The sequence below is a fragment of the Notolepis coatsorum genome, assembly GCF_963971535.1.
Source record: "Notolepis coatsorum genome assembly, chromosome: 17".
NCBI lineage: Eukaryota > Metazoa > Chordata > Actinopteri > Aulopiformes > Paralepididae > Notolepis > Notolepis coatsorum.
The window spans coordinates 9,967,455-9,991,318 of NC_140181.1; the positions used below are offsets into that span (position 1 = coordinate 9,967,455).

A 23,864-nucleotide genomic window follows, 5' to 3' on the forward strand; every position below is an offset into this window, starting at 1 on the left:
GCCAGGTTAACAGCCTGCTCCTGAACATTGGTAAGACCAAGGAGCTGATCGTGGATTTTAGGAGAATACAGCAGGGGACACACACGCCACTGTGGATAAATGGGGCTATCGTGGACAGGGTGAGCAGTTTTAAGTATCTGGGAGTCCGCAGCACAGAGGACCTGACATGGACAACACACATAGACACTGTGGTAAAAAAGGCAAAGCAGCGCCTCTATCATCGGAGACAATTAAGGAAGTACAGAGTATCGGGGAAGATACTCCACTCCTTCTATTCCGGGGCTGTAGAGAGCATCCTGACTGGGAACATCACTGCCTGGTTTGGAAACTGCACTGCCCAGGACAGGAACACCCTACAGAGATTGGTGGTGCGCTCAGCTGAGCGTACTACGGGTATTGCACTACCACCCCTGCAGGACTTGTACAATAGGAGGTGCAAATCCAGAGCCTGCAGAATAATGAAGGACCCTCACCACCCCAACAATAGCCTGTTTAAGCTGCTGCTGTCAGGCAAGCGCCTCCGTACACACGCAGCAAGAACAGAGAGACTCAGGCTCAGCTTCTTCCCCCAGGCCATCAGAACATTGAACACTGATCTCTCCACACACACCACACATTCTGCACTCTCTCACACACAAACATACCACAGGTCACTTTAAACACATAAGAAAAGGTCACTTTAAAGGGAAGGAAAAGGGTCGCTTTAAAGAAAAAAACATAACTGGATGTTTTTGTATAGTATAGCATAGTGACATATAGTATATTGTATAGTAGTGTACATAGGACTCATTACCTTTTTAATTCATAAGCTTAGCATTGTATTGTATTTGATCTTAGTACTTTTATCATGTTTATTTTGTATCTATTCTATTATTTGTATTTTTTGCACAATCGAAACGGGCATGGCCAACTTCATTTCACTATATGTCTTGTGTATGTATGTGATGAAACCGCTTGAATCTTGAGAAGATCTACACAGCAATTATGTAATTTAACCCTATCCATACCTGAATCTTTACACCATAAAAACTTCATCTCATATTGAAAACATTATGTCATCAAGTCGTCATGAATGTTTAACGACCCTAGAATCAGTTGTATCCATGTCCATGCTGTGCATTTTCTTTTTTAAGTCTTAAGACTGGAAGGAAAATAAAGTTGAGTCAAACACCCAACGTGGCTAAGATCAGGACAAAATGGCTACAAGACCAAAACAAACCCTAGACTGGTAACGGACCCATTGTACGACAACTCTGGTTACAATGTTAACGAATAATAAATAAATACAAAATAGAAATGTTTAATAATAAAATAGACTTCTTAATTTTCTGATTGAAAATGACCAAACAAAACAATTACACCAAGTGAGTGGCTGAGTCTATAAGCCTACGGTCAGAAAGCATAATGATACAGGCTCCGATGCGGTCTAGCGGTAGTGTGCGGTAGCATCTTAACAAGTTGTCATGTGGTCTAGCGGTAGAGTGGGGTGACATCTTAACAAGTTGTCATGTGGTCTAGCGGTAGAGTGGGGTGACATCTTAACAAGTTGTCATGTGGTCTAGCGGTAGAGTGACGTGGCATCTTAACAAGTTGTCATGTGGTCTAGCGGTAGAGTGGCGTGGCATCTTAACAAGTTGTCATGTGGTCTAGCGGTAGAGTGACGTGGCATCTTAACAAGTTGTCATGTGGTCTAGCGGTAGAGTGGCGTGGCATCTTAACAAGTTGTCATGTGGTCTAGCGGTAGAGTGGGGTGACATCTTAACAAGTCGTCTAGCGGTAGAGTGGTGTGGTAGCTTGTCATGTGGTACAGTGGTGTGGCAGCTTAACACATTGTCATGTGGTCTAGCGGTAGAGTGGCGTGACATCTTAACGGCAGCTCAACAACAGTGATTGAAACCAGAAGGAAAAGAAGTAGATATGGAAAAATGGAAAACAATTTATCTTGGATCACAAAATGTTACAAAAATGGACAAAGAAATGAAGCAGTGTACAGTAAAATTAAAATACAATGCCTTAGTAGTAATAATAATAATAATAGAAATCAGCACTAATATCCAACGTTAGTTATTTACACTTTTCCAAATCGTTCAGCGCGTTTCATTTTCTTCGCCTGAGGAAAAAAAGAAATAAAACCAACAATTAATATACAGCCCGCAATGAATTTTTTTATATATAATTTATAATATAAATAAATTTTTTATATAAATATATATATTGAGGTGAGGTCAACACGGGTCTCAACAATAGTTGCTATGTGCAAAATATATATAAACAAAAGTAGAATTTGGTGTCTAATTACAGGATCTACTCACAGTAGAACAGTAATATCATGCTTTTTAAAAGTGTCTATACCTGCATCACTGTACATATCAATACTACAACTCTACATACATCTGATTAGCACCACCATTACTCAGTAGTACTAATTTATATATTGTATACCCAGTTTAATCACCTGTACATTGTATATTACTATTGCACTTTACAGTTACATCTGCATTCTGGTTGGATGACAAACTTATTTTCGTTGTACTGTACTTGTGCTGTATGACGACAATACATTTTAATGTAATATTTACCAATGCACAGAAATATGAAACATGGGTGTTTTCTTTTGAAAGTGGCTACTGATGGTTACTGGCAGCCATGCAGTGAGAACACAAAGGCCGCCATTGTATCCATTTATTACTAAAACATTTGCACTACATCTGTATAGTATTTGTTGCATTTTGTAAATGGCTGCATTTATATAGAGCTTTTATCCAAAGCGCTTTACAATTTGTTCCTCACATTTTACCCATTCACTCACACATTCACACACCGATGGCGGAGGCAACCATGCAAGGTGCCAACCTGCTCATCGGGAGCAATTAAGGGTTAAGTGTCTTGCTCAAGGACACTTCGACATTCTGCCTGCGAGGAGCGGGAATCGAACCGGGAACCTTCTGATTACCAGACGACCTCTCTACCTCCTGAGCCACTGTCGCCCCTATTTTGTACTTTTTTTTCACGTTTTCTCCTTATTTTTCTCCCATCCCAATTTCGTGTTTCCAATTCTCCCCTCCCCTGTCTTGAACGTTGCTCGACTATGCCCCCCACTGGTCGGTTGTAGGGAGGATAGAAGCCTTGCATCACGTGTCCCCTCCGGTACACGAGGAGGCAGCCTGTCGCATCTTTTCACCTGCCAGCACGGACCCTCAGTGGCGAGGTGTAACGCATGGGAGGTCACACTACCCCCGCTACTTCCTGTCTCTGCTGTGCAGGCGTCCCCCAACCGACCTGTAGGAGTCGCTGTCCACAACGTCCAAATCCCCACCCATCGACTTCCACCCGCTGGCTCTGCCAATTGAGCCAGTATGACGGCCGGCCAAAGCCGGAGGCAATGCTGACACCCGGATTCGAGACCGGAGTCTCTTGCATTGGTGACGAGCGCAATCTCTGCTGCGCCACCCAGCCGCTCCAGTACTTTAGTTTTGTATAGTGTTTGGTAGGGCTGGAACGGTTCACAAAATCCACTACAGTTCGGTTCGTATCACGGTTTTTGGTTCGGTTCACGTTGTTTAAGTTTAAATACCATACATCAGCATAAGATATATAGCCTAAAAGATTCCAACTTTTCAGTTATTCTCAAGGACGTAGTCATGCAAAATCTGAAAGAATGAGGCCGTTTGACATCAGGCACATAATTTTGACAGTGACCCAGGGTTAGAAAAAAAAAAAAAAAAACTCAAGGGCTTTTTTGCCCCCCTTAATTTATTTTTGGGTTTTTTTTTTCTTTTCTCGGGGGCACTGAATTTTTATGATGAAAATGGTTATTAAACATCCTTACATCCAAATTTTTTTACAGTCTTCGTCCCGCGGACAAAAAGATCCACACAAGCTCCTCGAACACTAGCCGTGTTTGCAGCCGGAGTCTGACGACAAGCTTTGCAATAAATGATATGTTGACCGGTAGCATCCTCCTCAACCCCTACCCAGTCTAATCTCCACGACTCCATCGTACTCCGCTTTACATTTTTTTTTATTTGAGGACCTGGGGAATCTGCTTCTCAAGACTCTTTTTCCTTCATGTTTTTATAGTTGATAAAAAACACTCCATCTTGTCTGTCTTCACATTTTTATTTAAATTTTTTTTATTTGAGGACCTGGGGAATCTGCTTCTCAAGACTCTTTTTCCTTTGTGTTTTTATAGTTTGATAAAAAACGCTCCATCTTGTCTGTCTTCACATTTTTATGAGCTAACGAATTCCGTTATATTGGACATTTGTATTAATTATATCAAGCGAAGAACTGCGAAATCTGGCAGAGAGACGGCAACATCATCGCGGGGTCCAACGCTGCGTGATCGCTGAAACCAAAGACAACCTCCGCCTCCCAACGAAGCGATAAACTCATCCCAATAGTATGCAACTGCAGAGCCGCAGAGCCAGCGGCGCCATCAGGTCCGGTCTGGGGACCGCTCCGCAGCGCCACCCACCCAATGGTTGAATTGGAGTACTGCACTGTGTGGGCACAACTGTGAGCTCTGCGGCTCCGCAGCTGCACGCCTCTGGCTAATCCAGCACCAAGCTCCCGCACCAGTAAACTGTCGGGGGCATTTTGTGCCCCGCTTAAATGATTTGAGGGCATTTTGTCCATTTTCACAGGCATTTTGCCCGAGCCCCGTTAATTTCGCACCCTGCTTGAGTGACCGGTTAGAGCTAGGAGAGATTTTGGTACAGCAAGAGGGGAGGCATTGCTGATTTAAACATGCTTCTCATTTATTTGGTAAAAAAAAGGTTTACAGCGGTATGCCTTAAATAATGTTTGGCACACAAAGACCGAACTGAAAGTGTCTTATGCCGCTTTCCCACTGCACGGTACGTACCACTACCTACTCGACTCGACTCTTTTGCTTTTTGAGCGTCTTGGTAGCCGTATTTGAAGTGACGTCACACAAGGAAGTAAATAGTCAACAGTAACAAGGCCCATCGTCTCTGGACCCTACTCGAGAAGCCTGATGCATGAAGCAATATATATAGACGAACAGCCAATAAATGTGAAGTTATCTTTGAACCTCTTGTCAAGCCTCGTCAATATACCCCCCCCTTCCCCACTAATGGAACTGGTGTCGTGGAGTCACTTCGCTGTGAGCGTTTCCACGGTTAGCGGCTAACGTTAGTTAGCGGCTTTGATTGATTGAAAACTTTATTAACAGATTGCAGAATGGGTACAATACAGTACGGCTCAATACAAACAACTGCTAAGAGGATACAGACCAGAAAAAGACTTTCGTCTCGTTTACATCAGGTAAACGTTAGTTAGCGGCTAACGTTAGTTACTCTGTCTGGGTGTGTGTGCGCGTGCGTGCGTGTAATGTATGTGCGTATTTTTTTGCGCATCCCCTGAACCGAACAATACACACATGCCCCGAACCGCGGAGGTCGTACTGAACGGTGTACCGAATGGGTACCGTTCCACCCCTAGTGCTGTCTTTATTCTTTTTTAACTAGGGATGCTCGATATTGGCTTTTTTACCGATACCGATATACCGATATTGTCCAACTCTTAATTTCCGATACCGATATCAACCGATGCCGATATATGCAGGGTTCCCCCCCCCCCCCCAAAACGGAATAATTTCAGGTAATTAACACTTTGGTTGCCTTGGGTTAAATTCATGATATACCATAGGTTGCCGGCTCTATTTGTCTATGGAGAAGTACCCCTTCTTTGCATGGCTATAACTTTTTAAATTCTATTGCTACATTGCCATTATTAGGGCCCATTCAAAGTCCTATATGTATTGTTCATTGTGTAGCAACGTTAAACTTTTTCATTCACATATTCATAGTAAAGTATGGTCTAATGTATAAGTATGTTTTCATCTTTCTGCAGCTTTCTCCAGAACGTGATCTATAGCCCCAAATGCATTATATTGATGATGCAATACAGTTTTATGGCAATCAGCGCGATATAGAAAATTCCAACTAGACGTACTTCTAGAAGTTACTACACGTCATCTGATGTTGACCGGATGGGCTAGGGGGCGTTTATAATTCCGTGGGCAGCGTTATACCAATCATCTAATGTGGGTCAAATGTTGATAATAGCAGTTAGTATCGAAGACGGTAACGTTACACGCTAAAACTCACCCCAGTCTCCGCGCGCCGTTGGGCGATCATCGTAGAGTAGAAATCTTATCATTATGGGATGTAGATTTACCCGGTCCATCTCCAGCTTGTATAATGGTATATACGTCCAAATCATGTTGCTTATCGAGTTATTGGCAATCGATCACTGTGTATTGTGACGAGCTAGAATGCCGGGACCTATAGCGAGTGCCCGGAAGTAATACGGACGTCCAGCACAACCTCTATGCCACTTCCTGTTTAAGCGATTGCGCCGATCGGCCACCAGATGGCGCTCCTGAACCGCCAGAGAGCTCAGTGGGTCCTCCTGGTGGATCTCAGGCCAGCGGAGGAGGGGACATATGAATCCGATCGCAGATTTTTGAAATATTGATATAAGGACGCTGTACAGCGTCCTCCGGCAACTTGAGCATGGCCGGCAATGACATCTAAACACGTTTCATGGCAGCCAAAGTGTTAACATTACATATCTCTTGTTGTGGAATTAACACAATATTATGCATACTTTTGACAATAAATATAAATCAGAATTTGTTCTTACTTGCTTGCCTGGGTAAATAAAGGTTAAATAAATGTAAAACCGATACAGATATTTTCCGATATCACATTTTAATGCCGATATCGGCCGATAATATTGGACATCCCTATTTTTAACCGTATGAAGCACAATCTCGGGGGGCTCATACAGAACCAAGCATTTCACTGTAATGTGTACATGTACCTTATATGTGACACAAATAAAACAAAACCTGAAACTAATTGGCTACGTCGTCTTGTTGCCATGATGGCGTTCAGCTGAACAAAAGGAAGAAAACTGACCTCGACTTCAGCTTTCACCGCTGGAGCGGCCGCCACTGCTGCTGCGTCTGGTGCCGCCGCGCCGGCAGACGCTCCAAAGCGCTCCTTCCTCTTCTTCAGCTTCTCGTCCTCCTCCACCTGGAGAACACAGCGGAGGCAGGGGGACGCACGGTTAACCTCTCGAGCCCGAGACAAGCCCTGCGTCTACAAGGTCCGTCTGCACGCTCTTGGTATCTAGGGCAGCGGTTCCCAAACTTTTTTGGCCGTGCACCCCCTGTCACCTCCCGACCTAGGTCACCACCCCCCGTGCACCCCCAAATGGGTTTCTGTTAATTGTTGCTGGTCTCCGTGCACAGATTTTATTTTATCTCTTCCCACGGAGACTATGGATAGGAAATTTCCTTATTTAATTAAAATGTTCACGACAACATGGATGCATGTACTCTGCCAGCATGTTTAATATCCATAATACTAAAGGTTTGTCTAAGATTTGTATGAAATTATTGAAAAAAAAATATATATATATATATTTTTTACCACCATTAGCCTTTTCATGTCACGCACCACCTAGAGGGCGCTCGCGCACCACAGTTTGGGAACCACTGCTCTAATGTATTCCCAGTGTCAGAAATTATGTCTTACTATGTTGCTCGAGTAAATTGTAATGAACCAAAAGGAGAATATCAATAATTTGTATTATCCTTGACGGTGAACAACACCATGCTAACATTGACAAAAGGGAAGAACTGCCAACTGCTCATTCAGCACCTTCTTTTTGAAGTCGGGAGCACCAGTGCTACCAAGAAGAAAAAGTACATTTCAAGCCCTGAGAGGTGACATCATCACAGCTGTGATTGGTATGAGCAAGATAATCACGTACAATAGTATCACCTACAGTATTCTTCTACACTAGATCGGTTTCGTACCGTCCCAGATGCAACTTCTCTCGTCTCCCCCCGTGACGCCCTCTGCTCGATACTCACCTTTTGTGAGATGGAAGAGACATTCATGCCAAATCTTTCCGCTCTCTTCTTCAGCTGATCCATGCTCACCTGCGGGGTCACAAGAGAACATGTCAATACATATATATTAAATGTAATACATTTCACTTTGTACTGAATTAAATAAGATAGTTGTAAGAAAGGTGGAAAATATTGGGAACACTTACAGCTGGTTTACTATTTGCAAGGAGACCTGTGAGGGTGAGAGAGAGAATGGGAGGATGAAGAAAGAAAAGGGGTGGAACGTTTAAGATTCACAAACAGACATCAGCAATATTGTTGTTTCTTCAAATGACAACATACAGTAGTTAAAGGGGAACTATTTTACTATTTCTTTCACTATTTGGGCACTTTTACACAATTCCTGTGAGTCTATGGAACACCTCTGTAATTTTTTATTTTTTTTATTCATTGTTTTGTATTTCTAATCAAGTCCTCAAAAACAGCATTTTTCTACCTCAAGATCTCGAGCCGTTTTGAGCCTGGGCTCAGGGAGCGAAATTAACTTTTTGACTCACCGGCCAGTGGCGGGTAGATGGGAAGAATCTACCCGCCAAGCATATTTCTTACCTGCCAACTTTTTTTTGATAATTATTATTTTATATAATTTTTTTTAATAAAATATATATATTATATAATCATACTTGTGATTGTGTTATCTGCGAGACATCGCCACCTCGCTGTCTGTGTGTATACTCGAGTGGCCTCCAGCTCCAGCAAGGATTCTCCGGCGCTGCAGCTGGACCCTAAACCCTACATTCAGCATGAAAGGATTCTCCTGCGCTGCACCTGGACCCTAGTCAGCAGCCCTCATGCGATGTAAGCCAGGGACTCGAATACACATGTTGTTGTTGTTGTAGGACATAGCAGTAGCTATCTGTAGCTACTGCTGGATGGCGTTGGGACAACGCCTCAGTGAACTATTTAGTTTACTGCGACATTTTGTAGTGACTAGTGAGCTACCTAGCCAACGGAGGTATTATGCACTGGACTATTGCTGGAGGATTTGTTGATGTCTGGAGCTATCAGTAGCTAGCCGGCTGGATAACGTTACACAATGCCTCATGTATTAAACTAAGTGAATAGTTGACTGGGTCATTTTGTAACGGTAGCTAACGTTATCTCACGAAGGTCCCACACTGACTAGACTAACGTCACGGTGACTCAGAGGCAATAGCCTCTGTTTACATGCAGGCATACAGAAACAGGTGGGGAGGGGGTAGCAGCAGCAGCAGCAGCAGCAGCAGTGCGCTGCATGTCTGTGCTGAGACAGTGAGTGAGAACTCCGCTAAAGAATTGGATCATGATTTTCGGTTTTCACATGACTATTTGATTGCCCGCCACACGGCGGTCAGACCTCTCAGTGGGAGGCGCCAAACGTAAAAACTGAGCGCAAATGGCGGGTGGCGCTCTCTAGTTTCGGTCCCTGCCTGGGCTCCAGCCACTGTGTGCAGCTCATCATGACCCTGATGCCACACAGCCACATTATCATGCAGCTGAGTCTCTCTGACATCACAAATCAGCACATTTTCAGATGACTCAGTTCAGTGAGGGTGAATATTGTGAGAGGAGAATTGGAAGAATGCGCCAATATGAGAATTAGAGACATAGATCATATTAATATAAGTTCACATAGCTAGGAAACAATGCTAAACACTCAAAAGGGCCATTTATAAGATAGTTCCCCTTTAAAGTTCACACTAAGCAGATACCCGCTCCTAAAGTTCACACTAGCAGATACCCGCTCCTAATGTTCACTAGCAGATACCCGCTCCTAATGTTCACACTAGCAGATACCCGCTCCTAATGTTTACACTAGCAGATACCCGCTCCTAATGTTTACACTAGCAGATACCCGCTCCTAAAGTTCACACTAGCAGATACCCGCTCCTAATGTTCACTAGCAGATACCCGCTCCTAAAGTTCACACTAGCAGATACCCGCTCCTAATGTTCACACTAGCAGATACCCGCTCCTAAAGTTCACACTAGCAGATACCCGCTCCTAATGTTTACACTAGCAGATACCCGTTCCTAATGTTCACACTAGCAGATACCCGCTCCTAATGTTCACACTAGCAGATACCCGCTCCTAATGTTTACACTAGCAGATACCCGCTCCTAATGTTTACACTAGCAGATACCCGTTCCTAATGTTCACACTAGCAGATACCCGCTCCTAATGTTCACACTAGCAGATACCCGCTCCTAATGTTTACACTAGCAGATACCCGCTCCTAATGTTTACACTAGCAGATACCCGCTCCTAAAGTTCACACTAGCAGATACCCGCTCCTAATGTTTACACTAGCAGATACCCGCTCCTAATGTTCACACTAGCAGATACCCGCTCCTAATGTTTACACTAGCAGATACCCGCTCCTAATGTTTACACTAGCAGATACCCGCTCCTAAAGTTTACACTAGCAGATACCCGCTCCTAATGTTCACACTAGCAGATACCCGCTCCTAAAGTTCACACTAGCAGATACCCGCTCCTAATGTTTACACTAGCAGATACCCGTTCCTAATGTTTACACTAGCAGATACCCGTTCCTAATGTTTACACTAGCAGATACCCGCTCCTAATGTTTACACTAGCAGATACCCGCTCCTAATGTTTACACTAGCAGATACCCGCTCCTAATGTTTACACTAGCAGATACCCGTTCCTAATGTTTACACTAGCAGATACCCGCTCCTAATGTTACAACAACATCATAACATGATGATCCCATAGCAAATTAAAATAATGACTCATGAAACATTTGAATTTGGATCTTTAAGCCACTTTAAATGAAAATGTATTTGAAGAACAATACAGCAATCACTCATAACAAGATAAATAAATTAAATAATACAAATTAAAGTGGAAGTGTACTTTAAATAACTTTTGTTTGCTGTGTGTGAGAGGAGTCCGTGTGTGTGTGTATGTGTGTGTGTCTTACTCTGATCGCTGTGTGAGTGAGAGGAGTGTGTACTGTGTAATTTGTGTGTGTGTCTTACTCTGATCGCTGTGTGAGTGAGAGGTGTGTACTGTGTAATTTGTGTATGTGTGTGTGTCTTACTCTGATCGCTGTGTGTGAGTGAGAGGAGTGTGAATGTGTGTGTGTCTTACTCTGATCGCTGTGTGTGAGTGAGAGGAGTGCGTGTGTAATGTATTGTGTGTCTAGTCTGATCATCATCTCCTGCAGGGGAACAATGTTTTCAATGTCCAAAAATTTGCTATGGGATCAGCATGTTATGATGTTGTCTGGAACCCTGAGAAGCCACTCTCACAAAGATAGGTAGTGCACAAAAAAAAAAAAAAAAAAAAAAAAAATCTTTTTTAATGACTAATCGACGCAACAATTTCTCGTCGACGATTTTTTATAATCGACGTCGTCGATTATGTCGACTAATCGTTGCAGCCCTAATGTTTACACTAGCAGATACCCGTTCCTAATGTTTACACTAGCAGATACCCGCTCCTAATGTTTACACTAGCAGATACCCGCTCCTAAAGTTTACACTAGCAGATACCCGCTCCTAAAGTTCACACTAGCAGATACCCGTTCCTAATGTTTACACTAGCAGATACCCGCTCCTAAAGTTCACACTAGCAGATACCCGCTCCTAATGTTTACACTAGCAGATACCCGCTCCTAATGTTTACACTAGCAGATACCAGCTCCTAATGTTCACACTAGCAGATACCCGCTCCTAATGTTTACACTAGCAGATACCCGCTCCTAATGTTCACACTAGCAGATACCCGCTCCTAATGTTCACACTAGCAGATACCCGTTGCTAAAGTTTACACTAAGCAGATACTTGTTGCTCAAGTTTACACTAGTAGATAGATAGACATTATTCATTACATTTACTGAAGAGTATAGACTTCCACCTATTTAGTTTGGGGTCACTGGATAAAGAAAGCTTTTGAATATACTGTATATAATCCAGTTTTCTCCATTAAAAGATAAGATGCTTCAGGTATACGAAAAATACAGAAAATCAAGATGGATAAATAGATAGATAGGACTGTAGATATAGATATACTGTAGATAAATAGATACTTTATTCAAGTTGCTTTGCTTTTATTTCTGTTACATCTGTTGCACATGATGTTGAATGTTTATATCGGATACATTCTCTGATACTCTGTTTGCCTGGTATCAGCCCGATATCCCATGCCAGTATCAGTACAATCCTAGAACGCATACATACTAAATATTATCTCAACACGGAAGACAAAACAAACATGGTTTGAGAGAGGACAGATCCACTGACCTGGAGCGGGAGTCGCAGAGTCGGTGGGTAAACCAAACCTAAAAAGAGAAAAGACTCACTTAAGACAGATCTATAGAGTTCACTTTACATAGTCATTTAGCCGACGGCGTCATCCAGAGAGACTTAAACGTCGCAGATCAACACCGAGAAAGGGCTCCAGTTTCAACACAAACGCTAAGGGACCCACCTGGCAGCCCGGATGGCCTTCTTGCTCTCAGCTGACGCGGGCACACTGAACCGCTCCGCTCTCTTCTGCAGCCTCTGCGTCGGGGAGAGAGGAGATTAGATTCAGCACGAGCCAAGACTTGAAATGGATGCAGGGTTCCCACAGACACTGAAAAATGAAATTCAAGGACTTTCAAGTACTTTTCCAAGCACCATTTTTCATTTTTAAAAGGGCATTTAAAAAGGATACAATTCACTTTTTAAATGCCATTTATCAAATATTTATGGCTTAACCAATTTCTGACAGTTACACGTTAAATAAAAAAGGTTGAATTTCTTGATTCGAACAATTGAATCATGAATGAACAAAACTTTCAATGCGAATGGTTGATTTGAATTTCAAGGACTTTTTAACCTCTTTAGCCCGAGCAGTCCATCGGCATCTCTCCCGACTGTATGACACTAAGTAGCGTTTTCTTTTTATACCAAATGTATCTAAGAGTAAAGACCCTAACCATGTCACAACAGCAGTCATAGCGTATATTTTCATCAATACGTTTGTTTACCAATAGGTTCAAGTGTTAATGAAATATCAGTTTAACCTCTTAAGCCCTAGCCCTATTTTCTGAAAATCCACCTAAAAATACATACCTAAGTAAATGGAAGATTGCTTCACTTCTACAAGGTCCATTTGCATGTTCTTGGTATCTAGGGGACATCTATGGATCTAATGGAATGTATTCCCAGTGTCAGACACATTGTGTCTGTTACTAGGCTTGAGTAAATTGTGATGAAACAAAGAGAATATAAATGATTTTTTTTCTTTGCATCTTTGACAGTGAATAACACAATGCAAAAAATGTCTAGACATGAAAAATTTGTTCAGCACCTTCTTGAGATCACTTGTACAAGAAATCTAAGCAAATTAATAAAGGGAAGATGACAGGTTTTGTAGATACAGTACTGAATTCTGCCATCCGGACACATGCAATTTGAAATATTATTATAGAATATAGAATACCAGGCCTATAAATTACCTTATTATAGCCAACTTGCTAATCTATGGATCAGGCCAAATCTTCTCTTTCAAATGGCAGAGTTCAATTTGGATTTAGTATCTCCAGACGGGCACTGAAGAACCGTGAATGAAATCTACTGTAAAGTTTTAGCATTGTGTTATTCACTGTCAAAGATGCAAAGAAAAAAATCATTATTTATATTCTCCTTTGTTTCATCACAATTTACTCAAGCCTAGTAACAGACACAATATTTCTGACACTGGGAATACATTCCCTGAGATCCATTAGATGTCCCTAGACACCAAGAACATGCAAATGGACCTTGTAGAAGTGGAGCAATCTTCATTTACTTAGTAATTATGTATTTGTAGGCGGATTTTCAGAAAATAGGGCTAGGATTTTACAGCCTTGTTAAAAAATTAGCTGTTTACGGAATTCCAGGCCTTGATTTTTTTTGTCAAAAATCAAGCACTTTAAGGACCTTGTGCAAACCCTGTGCATGAGAAGAAACCAAGCACAACATGACAGATCGGCCCCAACGATAACATAACAAGGTCCGATGTCTCCTGCACAGATATTACATCCATACCTCGCTGGAAGATGCAGGCGGAATTATTTTCACCAACTTCTTATCCTCAGCCCTATTGGGGACACACCAATAACAGAGAAAGCGTTCAGGTCACACGTGCTACGCCATACTTCTTTCAGAGGTACTACTCAGCACAAGAGTCATTAGCTAGCCGATTCCTTCCACAAGAGGAGTGCACATAGAGACATATGACTTGTATTGTACTACTATACTTCTATTATACTTGACATAAGTTTTGTCCTTTAGATCAGTGGCTCTCAACTGGTCTAGCCTCGGGACCCAACATTTTTTTTTATGTTAATTTTTTAAGGACTATGATTAATTTTTTTTTTTTTTTGGCAGTAATACACAATCTTTCATGCACTGTTAAAAACATGAAATAAACACAAAAAAGTGCAACTAGGGCTAAAAACCCAATAAAATAATAAATAATATGCTTCTTAGCAGATTTCTTAGCTTAACATACCTAAGTTTTGGGGAACTAATGGGATAACTGGGGTTGCAACAAAAGTGCAACTAGGGCTAAAAACTAGGGATGCACGATATTGATTTTTTGACACCAATACCGATAACTTTATGCTCCTCAAGCCGATAACCGATATGTATTGTATTATAATTATTATTTTTTATATATGTATATATATATATTTTTTGATCATTTTTTTTTTTTTTTTAGTATTTATAAGCTCCGACGTCATCGGTACTGCTATCGGTACTCGAGAAATTATGGAGTTTTTTTTTCTCTCCTCCCTCGGTCTCTCTCTGCCTGCGCGAGCGGGATGTGCTCTTACACACACTCACTCTCACACACACACACACACACACACAGGTGCTGCCGAGTACAGACAGCTCTGCTCTCGACAGCACCCGTGTGTGTGTGTGTGTGTGTGTGAGTGTAAGAGCACAGCCCGCTCGCGCAGGCAGAGAGAGACCGAGGGAGGAGAGATAGAAAACGGCCAACAAGATTAGTTTGCGACGTTTAAATTCCTCAAAAAAAGTCTGGGTCTATTTTACTAAAGTCGATGCTGACAACGCTTGTTGCCACAAGTGCAACAAGACATTTGCCAGTAATGTATAAGCGCTGGTACTTGTCAATGTGGCTGGCGGGGAGGAGCTAACGTTATAGCTCCGAGTAGAATAATGGCCGACAATCCGGAGGTAAATAAACGAATGAGAGCTTCTGATTGGTGGTAAGAAGAAGAAGTGGGTGCAAACGGTGGGACGTAATTGGCAGATCGACTGTCTGCCTCCGAATGTAACGTGACTACGTCACAGCCAAGAAAGGGAGCGCTGGATTTGTGAAAAACTCCCTGTTCCTAAACCACACACTGTCAGTCATACCACAGTACTGGCAAAACGGGAGGAGGCTATAATAAAAACAAGCGCCCTTCATCCAAATCCACCCACACCGGATTTCTTTTAACAAAAAATGTATTATATATTATCGGAGCTATTAATAACGTTATCGGGTTTATCGGGATGACGTCATAATTGCTGATATCGGCCCGATAATTATCGGCCCGATAATTATCGTGCATCCCTACTAAAAACCCAATGAAATAAAATAATAATAATAAAATAATAATAATATGCTTCTTAGCAGACTTCTTAGCTTAACTTAACAGACCTACAGTAAGTTTGGGGGAACTAATGGGATAACTGGGGTTGCAACAAATGTACAACTAGGGCTAAAAACACAATGAAATAAAATAATAATAATAATAATAAATAATATATCCTTCTTAGCAGACTTCTTAGCTTAAACATCCCAGGGAACTAATGGGATAAGTGGGGATGTTGTTTGCTCCTGACAAGAGTCTCAAAATCTGGGGTGATGGTAGACAAAGCAACTCTGAGGTCATGCTCAATGTCCAATCTGTTCCTCTGCTTGGTCTTCAGCTGGACCAGAGCAGAGCTTTCAAAGATAGCTAGTGCAAAAAGAAAATTATACATAAAAAAAAAGAAAATGTACTTTTTTTTCCTCTTTTCTTTTTTTACACACATCCGCGACCCACTCAAAATGGCCCCGCGACCCACTTTTGGGTCGCGACCCACCAGTTGAGAAACACTGCTTTAGATAACACTAAGCTAGTTTTCGTGGTACGTGCTCATGCTCCACAGCTGACCGGTCATCCTGCAACAACTCACGCCTCTGGGAATTCAGAGCTAATCTGTTTCAGTGGCATAAAACAAGCACGTTCTGTGATATTTTTTTTTAAAACCCACTCCAGTTCAGTTGAGACGGTGAGTATTTGAGTCATCGATTACTCACGCCCATCTTACAGACTACTTTTCATTTATTGGCCAAGAGCTTTTTTTGAAAGCTGTAAGCTACTCTTATCCTACTCTTATCGACAGGATGTCGTTGTGATGTCAGAAGAGTGATGGATGAACTCACGTCTCATTCTCGTTCTCATTCTCGCACTCTTCAGTCTCAGGATCTTTGCTGACCTTCTCGTCGGCAGCGCCCTCGACTTTAGTGAAGTTTTCCTGAAGTTTAGAAACAGAAACTTGTTAACCACTTTATCCTCAATCAGAATCAGAATGAGAAAGGTCTTTATTGCCAAGTAGTTTACACATACAAGGAATTTGGTTTGGTCGTCGCAACATTAACAGACGGTAGAATAAAATAAAAAAGGTAAAATAAAATATAAACTAAATTAAAATAGAAGCTCAATAGAACATACTATAATTATAAAATAAGATAGGCCAGGGCTGTACAATTGTGCACGATGTGGTCCAGTATAAACACTAATTAGAATAAAAATAACAATACAGTGGTATGGAATATTTAGCAGGACTGTGCAATTGAGCAGTAATGTGCAAAAAGTATGAACAGTGAAGTATGAACAAGATAATTTACAGTCCATTATCAAGGGCGAGCAGTGAATAATCATTAGGGATGGGTACCGAATTCGGTACTTTTGAGGTACCGAACCGAAACACGTCGGTACTACAGAGTATCGAATCAAGCGAGAAACCGAAAAAATAAATAAAAATAAAAATAAAAAAAAATATCTTTTATTAATTATTTTTTTTACTTTTTTTTTTTTTTTCATGTCAACGTTCACACGCACAATATATGCTTACCTAGGATTTGACTTGATTCAACAACAAAGCAGTCGGAGCAATGACAAGCCGAAAACTGTCAAAATTGTAGTTATTTGAAGTTTGGATTTGTTTTTTACGACTGAGGTAGGTAAATTAAATTTCTTGAGACTAAAGTACCGAAAAAAGGTACCGTTGGGTACCGGTATCGATTCACAGGTACCGGTATCGGTTCAAATGTGAAAGGTACCCATCCCTAATAATCATATAATAATCAATCATATAATCGTCACACTACATGGGGAAATGTAAAATGGTAAATGTGAACCAAAAGAATGATGCGAAAATAACTCAGTGTTTATCAGCTTCGTCTCGTACTCTAAATATGAGAGAAAGCTAACCTTTAATATCATTTTGTTCGAAGGACATTTTCTTTCTAAAATATGTGACTTTTTAAATGTTACTTGTCCTTTCGGACAAGTTGTGTTTTTTCTTTTTTAAACTTTATTTTTTAGCGTTTATCGCTTTTCTGGTCAAGCATGACCGACAGAAACAGGTTGAAATGGGATGTAGAGCAGGGGAAGACATTCTGAGAAATGACGGCGGGTCCGGGAATCGAACTCGTGTCCCCCAGATCCGTGACGAGCACGGTTTTCCCCGACGCAGAAATAGCGCAGAGATATGCAGTGAGCTACGGGAGCTCCCCACAAGTTGTGTTTTTTGTAGATTTTTATTGGGTTTTTACTACCAGGCAGTCCGGTAGAGAGAGAGAGAGAGAGAGGAGAAATGGGAGACGGCGCAGGGGAAGACATTCGGCAAAGAATGCCGGGTCCGGGAATCGAACCTAGGTCGGCCGTGTTGCGACGCAGCGGGTTACGTGGTTCGCCACATTTACATTTAGTAATTTAGCTGACGCTTTTATCCAAAGCGACTTACAAGTTCTGTACGACAAGCCATCAGGAAGGGCACAACTCTATCAGCTGAGTAACAATGTTCATCAAAGTGTTGAGTGCTACAGTGTAGGTTAGTTTATTAGGACAAGTGCATGACAGTAAGGTTAGTTAGGGTTAGATTTTTTTTATTATTCAGATAACAGTTGAAGAAGTGAGTCTTTAGTCGACGGCGAAAGATTGGACGGGATTCGGCTGTCCTAACTGGGATGGGTAGTTCATTCCACCATTGTGGGGCAAGGACTGAGAATAGGCGACTTCTCTTTGATGACCCTCCCGGAGCTCGGATAGGAGTAGGTCTGAGGCGGCCAGAAGATGCAGAGCGTAGGGGTCTTGAGGGTGTGTAGTTAGAGACCATTGACCGGAGGTAGGCGGGAGCGGTTCCCTTTGCCGCACGGTATGCCAGGTCGAGGGCCTTGAAGCGGATTCGTGCAGCAATGGGGAGCCAGTGCAGGTCCCTAAGAAGTGGGGTGACATGGGCCGACTTCGGTAGGTTTGAGATCAGGCGGGCCACTCGGGCGTCCTGAAATATATATGTGACTTTTTAATGTCACTGACGGTGCACCCATCTGTACTTTCACCTCCAGCAACAGGAGGGTGATGATTTTGATTTTATTTGAACCCTCAGACAGAATATACCATACTGTGCTGGGGTGATCTGATGCAGGCGACTACAGCTGTCCGCTGTATACATCACATTCAAGTCCCATTCAAATATATTGGTTCTGCTTAAAGCAGAAACAACTAAATAATATCACTAATGACCTCTTTAAGAGTTCCCCAAAGAACTTTAAAACGTAAAATCGTAACTAGGCTATAGATCTATTAGTTACCATTTTTATATATATAATATCATGGTGCTAATAGACCTGTTCGCCGTTTACAAACATACCGTGTTCAAGCCAATCAGCAATACCAACTGAGTCACGTGACTAAGTAGCCCCGGACCTGCGTGAGCTTCTGTGCTAAAAGAATCGACGGGGCTCTATGGATAAACCATGGCACTCCCCTGACTAAAAGTAGTTTCAAACGAAAACGGCTGGATGTCATTTTGACAAATCATCATGGCTGCGAGTGCGAGTCTTCCACCTTTTACATATCTAGCATTGGCATGGAGTGATTGTTTATATCACTAGCATGGCTCACAAATGCAAATATATTGCAGTCTGCCGCGTTGTTCTGACCAGGATTATGTTCCCTCCTGCCCTAGTGATGCGTGCGGCGAGCGCACACAGTGAGGGCTAGATCCACAAAGAATGGATTGCACGGTGCAAGTTGCACCCTTACTTACAATTCATTATGAATTGAAAATGGGGGACCCTGATGTAAACAAGACGAAAGTCTTTCTCTGGTCTGCATCCCCTTAACAATTGTGTGTATATTGAGCCATACTGTATTGTACCCATTCTGCAATCTGTTAATAAAATTTTCATTCAATCAATCTGCGTGGTGATTGATTGAACATTTCTTTCTTTCTTTCGTCTTGTTTACATCAGGGTCCCCCATTTTCAATTCATAATGAATTGTAAGTAAGGGTGCAACTAGCACTGTGCAATCCAATCTTTGTGGATCTAGCCCCGAGTCTGACGTATACAGCGAACAGGTCTATTGTAGCATGCATGTTTTGGAGAATACTTGAAGAATATGTTCGATTTCTCTCATATTTGGAGTGCAAGAAAAAGCTGATAAACAACTAACATTGGTTCAGTCTTTAGTTCACCTTTACCTGTGGAGCCTCAATTCTTGTTTACCTCTGCCTCTACCAAGTTTACCTCTGTGTCCTCGCCCAAAACTTCATCTTCATTTACATCCAAGTCTTCATCTGTGATTCAAACGCACAACAAATACGCCACAGAGAGACAGGGCGGGAGAGGAGAGGTCAGTGTGGTTTATCAACAAAAATAAATTAAAAAAAAGGACAGACGAGAGACATGGAAAACAGTCTATATACCTACGTATACACCTGCATATAACCCATAACTTTGTATGATAGCATGTACAATAATGCTGTATATACCATATATATATTATTACAGTGTATATATATATCGACATTTGTCTGTACATACCTGCATATAACCCTTGTTACATATCTGTAGATACTATATATCTATATCTATAGCTGTACATATCCATTACCTACTCTTACTACATTTACATTTAGCTGACGCTTTTATCCAAAGCGACTTACAAGTTCTGTACGACAAGTCACCAGGAAGGGCACAAATCTATCAGCTGAGTTACACTGCTGGCCACTGTGGCCAGTATGACTTACTACCAGTGTCTTTACACCTGTATCACTGTACATATTAATACTACAACTCTGTACATGCATCTGCTTAGCACTATTAATACCCAGTAGTACCAATTTATATATTTTATACCCAGTTTAATCACCTGTACATTGTATATTACTACTGCACTTTTACAGTTAAATGTGCACTCTGGTTGGATGCCAAACTTCTTTTCACTGTACTGTACTTGTTGTGGTGTATGATGACAATACATTTGAATCTAATGCATTTGGCTGCATCATCATGTGTGCAGCATCCTCACCGTGCTCCTCTAAATAAGCCTGCAGCCGGGCAATCAGTTCCCCCTTGTTCCCCTTGATGTCCAGACCCCGCGCCTCGCACTCCTGCCTCAGCTCAGCCAGCTGGAACAGAAACAGCGGTGGTTAGAAGCCGGGCAACAGTCAGTCACTCGCAAGACAAATGTGTGCGTCAGGCTGGCTTCCGTAACTATTAAACCCAACCTAACCTAACCCAACCCCCTCCTGTACAGTTTTGCTTGTACAGTTGTACAGTGTTCCCCACCCACCCCTCCTACCAACCCCCCCCCCACCATCCACACAACCCCACCTACCCAACCTCCTCCAATGTACAGTTTCTACATCAAATGTATATACTCTTTTCTGGACTCAATTCTGTATCACAAACAGTACTGTATTTGCAAAAATCTGGTATGTCATAAATGTATAGATGTAGCAGTACTGTCTATCTGTATGATGTCCGGATGAATTGAAAACGGGGGACCCTGATGTAAACAAGACGAAAGTCTTTCTCTGGTCTGCATCCCCTTAACAATTGTGTGTATTGAGCTATACTGTATTGTACCCATTCTGCAATCTGTTAATAAAGTTTTCAATCAATCAATCACGTCGGCATCTTAGTAGCCGGGCAAGTTTAAGCTAGCCGCTACCTTAGATAAAGGCAGAAGAACGTGCTTCATGATTGACTAACTAATCAATGAAGCGCGCTACATAGATGTCACGAAATTATACATTTTGTCTGAATGAATATAAAGCCATCTCAATTCCCGCGCCAGCTATTAATCCTGTTATCACATTAAACTGTAGCGTTGACGCTCTCGTTATGCTAACTTTAGCTGCACAACGTGCACACACGCACAGCTGACGAATAAACCTTATAGCTCGTTATTCCACCACAGACTTGTATTATGGAAGATAACAAACGGGCGGGGATTTAATCTATATTCTTACCCCGCGACCTAAAAGTGAAGTTAAAACACATTTAGTCACATGAAACATTATCCAACCTTTAGCTTTTGGAGCTCTGCTACTTCGGCCATCTTTCTTTTGTTGATTGAATCTTGAATGACCTCCTCTTCCAATCAAAATGGAGCTGTTCTACTTCTGTAGCTTCTCTCACCGACGTGTGTGTTTCCACGGCGCCACCTGCTGGAGGGATGGAGAACACTCACCTCACACATGTTTGACTTCCACTAGAAAAGCAACGTTCTCCATCCCTCCAGCAGGTGGCGCCGTAGAAACACACAAGAAAGAGCCGGGGGGAGTTTCTCAGATAAGCCCAAACAAAAATGTAAAAAATGAAAGTAAATAATTTATTAGAGCACATTTGGTACCAAAGGTGGTCTAATAAATTATTTACCTAAAAAAATAAATATATATATATATATTTTTTTTTACAAAAGGTGCTCGAATAAACGATTTACTTTCATTTTTGACATTTAGCTTTTCTAGTGAAGTCAAACACACAGGTTGTTCTCCATCCCTCCAGCAGGCGGCGCCGTAGGTATTATGCATTTAGAATCGAATACAAAATGAAAGTAAATTAAATGAAAGTCAATCATTTATTTTATATTATATTTTAGGTGCTCTAATAAATTATTTGCGTTCATTGTTTAGGGTTATCTGAGAAACGCGTTAGTTTAAATTCGATTCTAAATGCATCATTCAAAACATAACCGTGCATTTTGCGCATTCTGCAATCACACGGAATGGAGGACGGTATTTCCAAGGTGCATCTTTTACTGGTATTCTATTTATTTTTTACCTTGAATCAGGGACTCTAAATCCAAAAACAAACTATCAAAACGTACACGGACCAGCCTGCTGCATTTAGTTTGGACTTAGGGCTGCTTTGATGAATTGAAAATGGGGGACCCTGATGTAAACAAGACGAAAGTCTTTCTCTGGTCTGCATCCCCTTAACAATTGTATGTATTGAGCTGTACTGTACTGTACCCATTCTGCAATCTGTTAATAAACTTTTCAATCAATCAATCAATCAATCAATTTGTTGAAAGTAAAGTTGTCATACAGGTGTAGGGTCCGTGTACGTTGGTCGGTCAGCTACAGTTTTTCTAATCATGGGCCATGGCTGTGCTCTTGTTCCAGAAGAATAAGAAAAAGAGCCGAGATGTCTCGGATCTCCTCTCTGGTAAACAAGAATACCCTGAAGACTCTGGCAGGAGTACTCATTCAAGGGTACTACGACTATGCTTGCACCTCATGGTACCAAAGCACCTCATGGTACCAAAGCACCTCAAAGGCGCTAAAAACAAAATGACAAACATCACAAAACAAACTGGTCAGACTATTGCTTGACCTTACTACTAGATAGACATATACCTAGATGTATGTGTGATTGATTGATTGAAAACAGATTGCAGAATGGGTACAATACAGTACAGCTCAATACACACACAATTGTTAAGGGGATGCAGACCAGAGAAAGACGCTTGTCTTGTTTACATCAGGGTCCCCCATTTTCAATTCATAATGACATTTATGACATACACAACATACAGATATATATCATGACATTTATGACATGCAGATATACAGTACTGTTACATTTGAGACATACAAGATATGCAAATATACAGTAATGTTAAACAGAGATCCTAACAGAATATATATACATACGCGGGGGAGGAAACTGTACAGTGGGAGGGGGGGTTCGGACATTTACGGGGGCCAGTTTCGAATTGCAGCCTCCCGTAGCCAGGTGCTCTTTGAGAGCGGTTTTGAAGGAGGGTAGGTGTAACTGAGGGGTACAATTCCCTGACTGTATTAATCAAGTATGGTATCATTAAACCACTACCGTCTTATGTACATTACTGGCCATACCGTACACAAGTATATCAGATGAGAACTCCTCCACAATGATACGGTTTCCACACAAATACTCGTTTAGAATATTTATTACATCAAAGGTATTATTACATAATATACTTTACTTTAATTGCGCTTATAAGGCAAAGGAATTATGCGTAGGCAAGTCAATATGGAATGTCCATTCTCTGGTTACGCAGGAGGTAATTATACAACATGAAATATTAGGATTATATCTATGATACTCTGGGAAGCACAGGGAGATTCTGGAGGGGGTCCTCCCGGTTGTAAGCCGGTAGGGGGGGTAGGAGAGCCGTCGGTAGTAGACCGTCTGGTCAACGATATCTATGGAGACTTCAAGTACAGAAGACAGTGCAATAGACTCTTGATCCGCAGATGAATACACCTTGGTTCTCTTGTAGGCTGTAGCTCCACAATGAAGAAGAAGCTAGGCGACCTCAGTCTCTCTGAGCGCCGACTCAACTTGACTCCTCTCGGGGGTAAATCCAACA

At 41.7% G+C, this 23,864-nt stretch overlaps 1 protein-coding gene across 2 annotated transcripts; it reads right to left on the reverse strand.

The window, feature by feature from the left end:
* Positions 1-1,916: 1,916 nt before the first annotated feature.
* sarnp (SAP domain containing ribonucleoprotein) lies at positions 1,917-21,587 on the reverse strand. Of its 2 annotated transcripts, none has more exons than XM_084332787.1 (11): positions 21,531-21,587; positions 20,529-20,628; positions 19,745-19,794; positions 16,373-16,464; positions 13,975-14,026; positions 12,389-12,462; positions 12,202-12,239; positions 8,098-8,123; positions 7,913-7,981; positions 6,951-7,067; positions 1,917-2,110 (listed from the first exon to the last, which is right to left on the reverse strand). In XM_084332787.1, the coding sequence occupies exons 1-11, from the start codon at positions 21,561-21,563 to the stop codon at positions 2,069-2,071; spliced, it is 693 nt and encodes a 230-aa protein (XP_084188913.1). In that variant the 5' UTR covers positions 21,564-21,587; the 3' UTR covers positions 1,917-2,068. The 2 variants fall into 2 exon arrangements, with proteins under 2 accessions (XP_084188913.1, XP_084188912.1); XM_084332786.1 differs by having other exon boundaries at positions 19,724-19,794.
* Between the last annotated feature and the right edge of the window lie 2,277 nt (positions 21,588-23,864).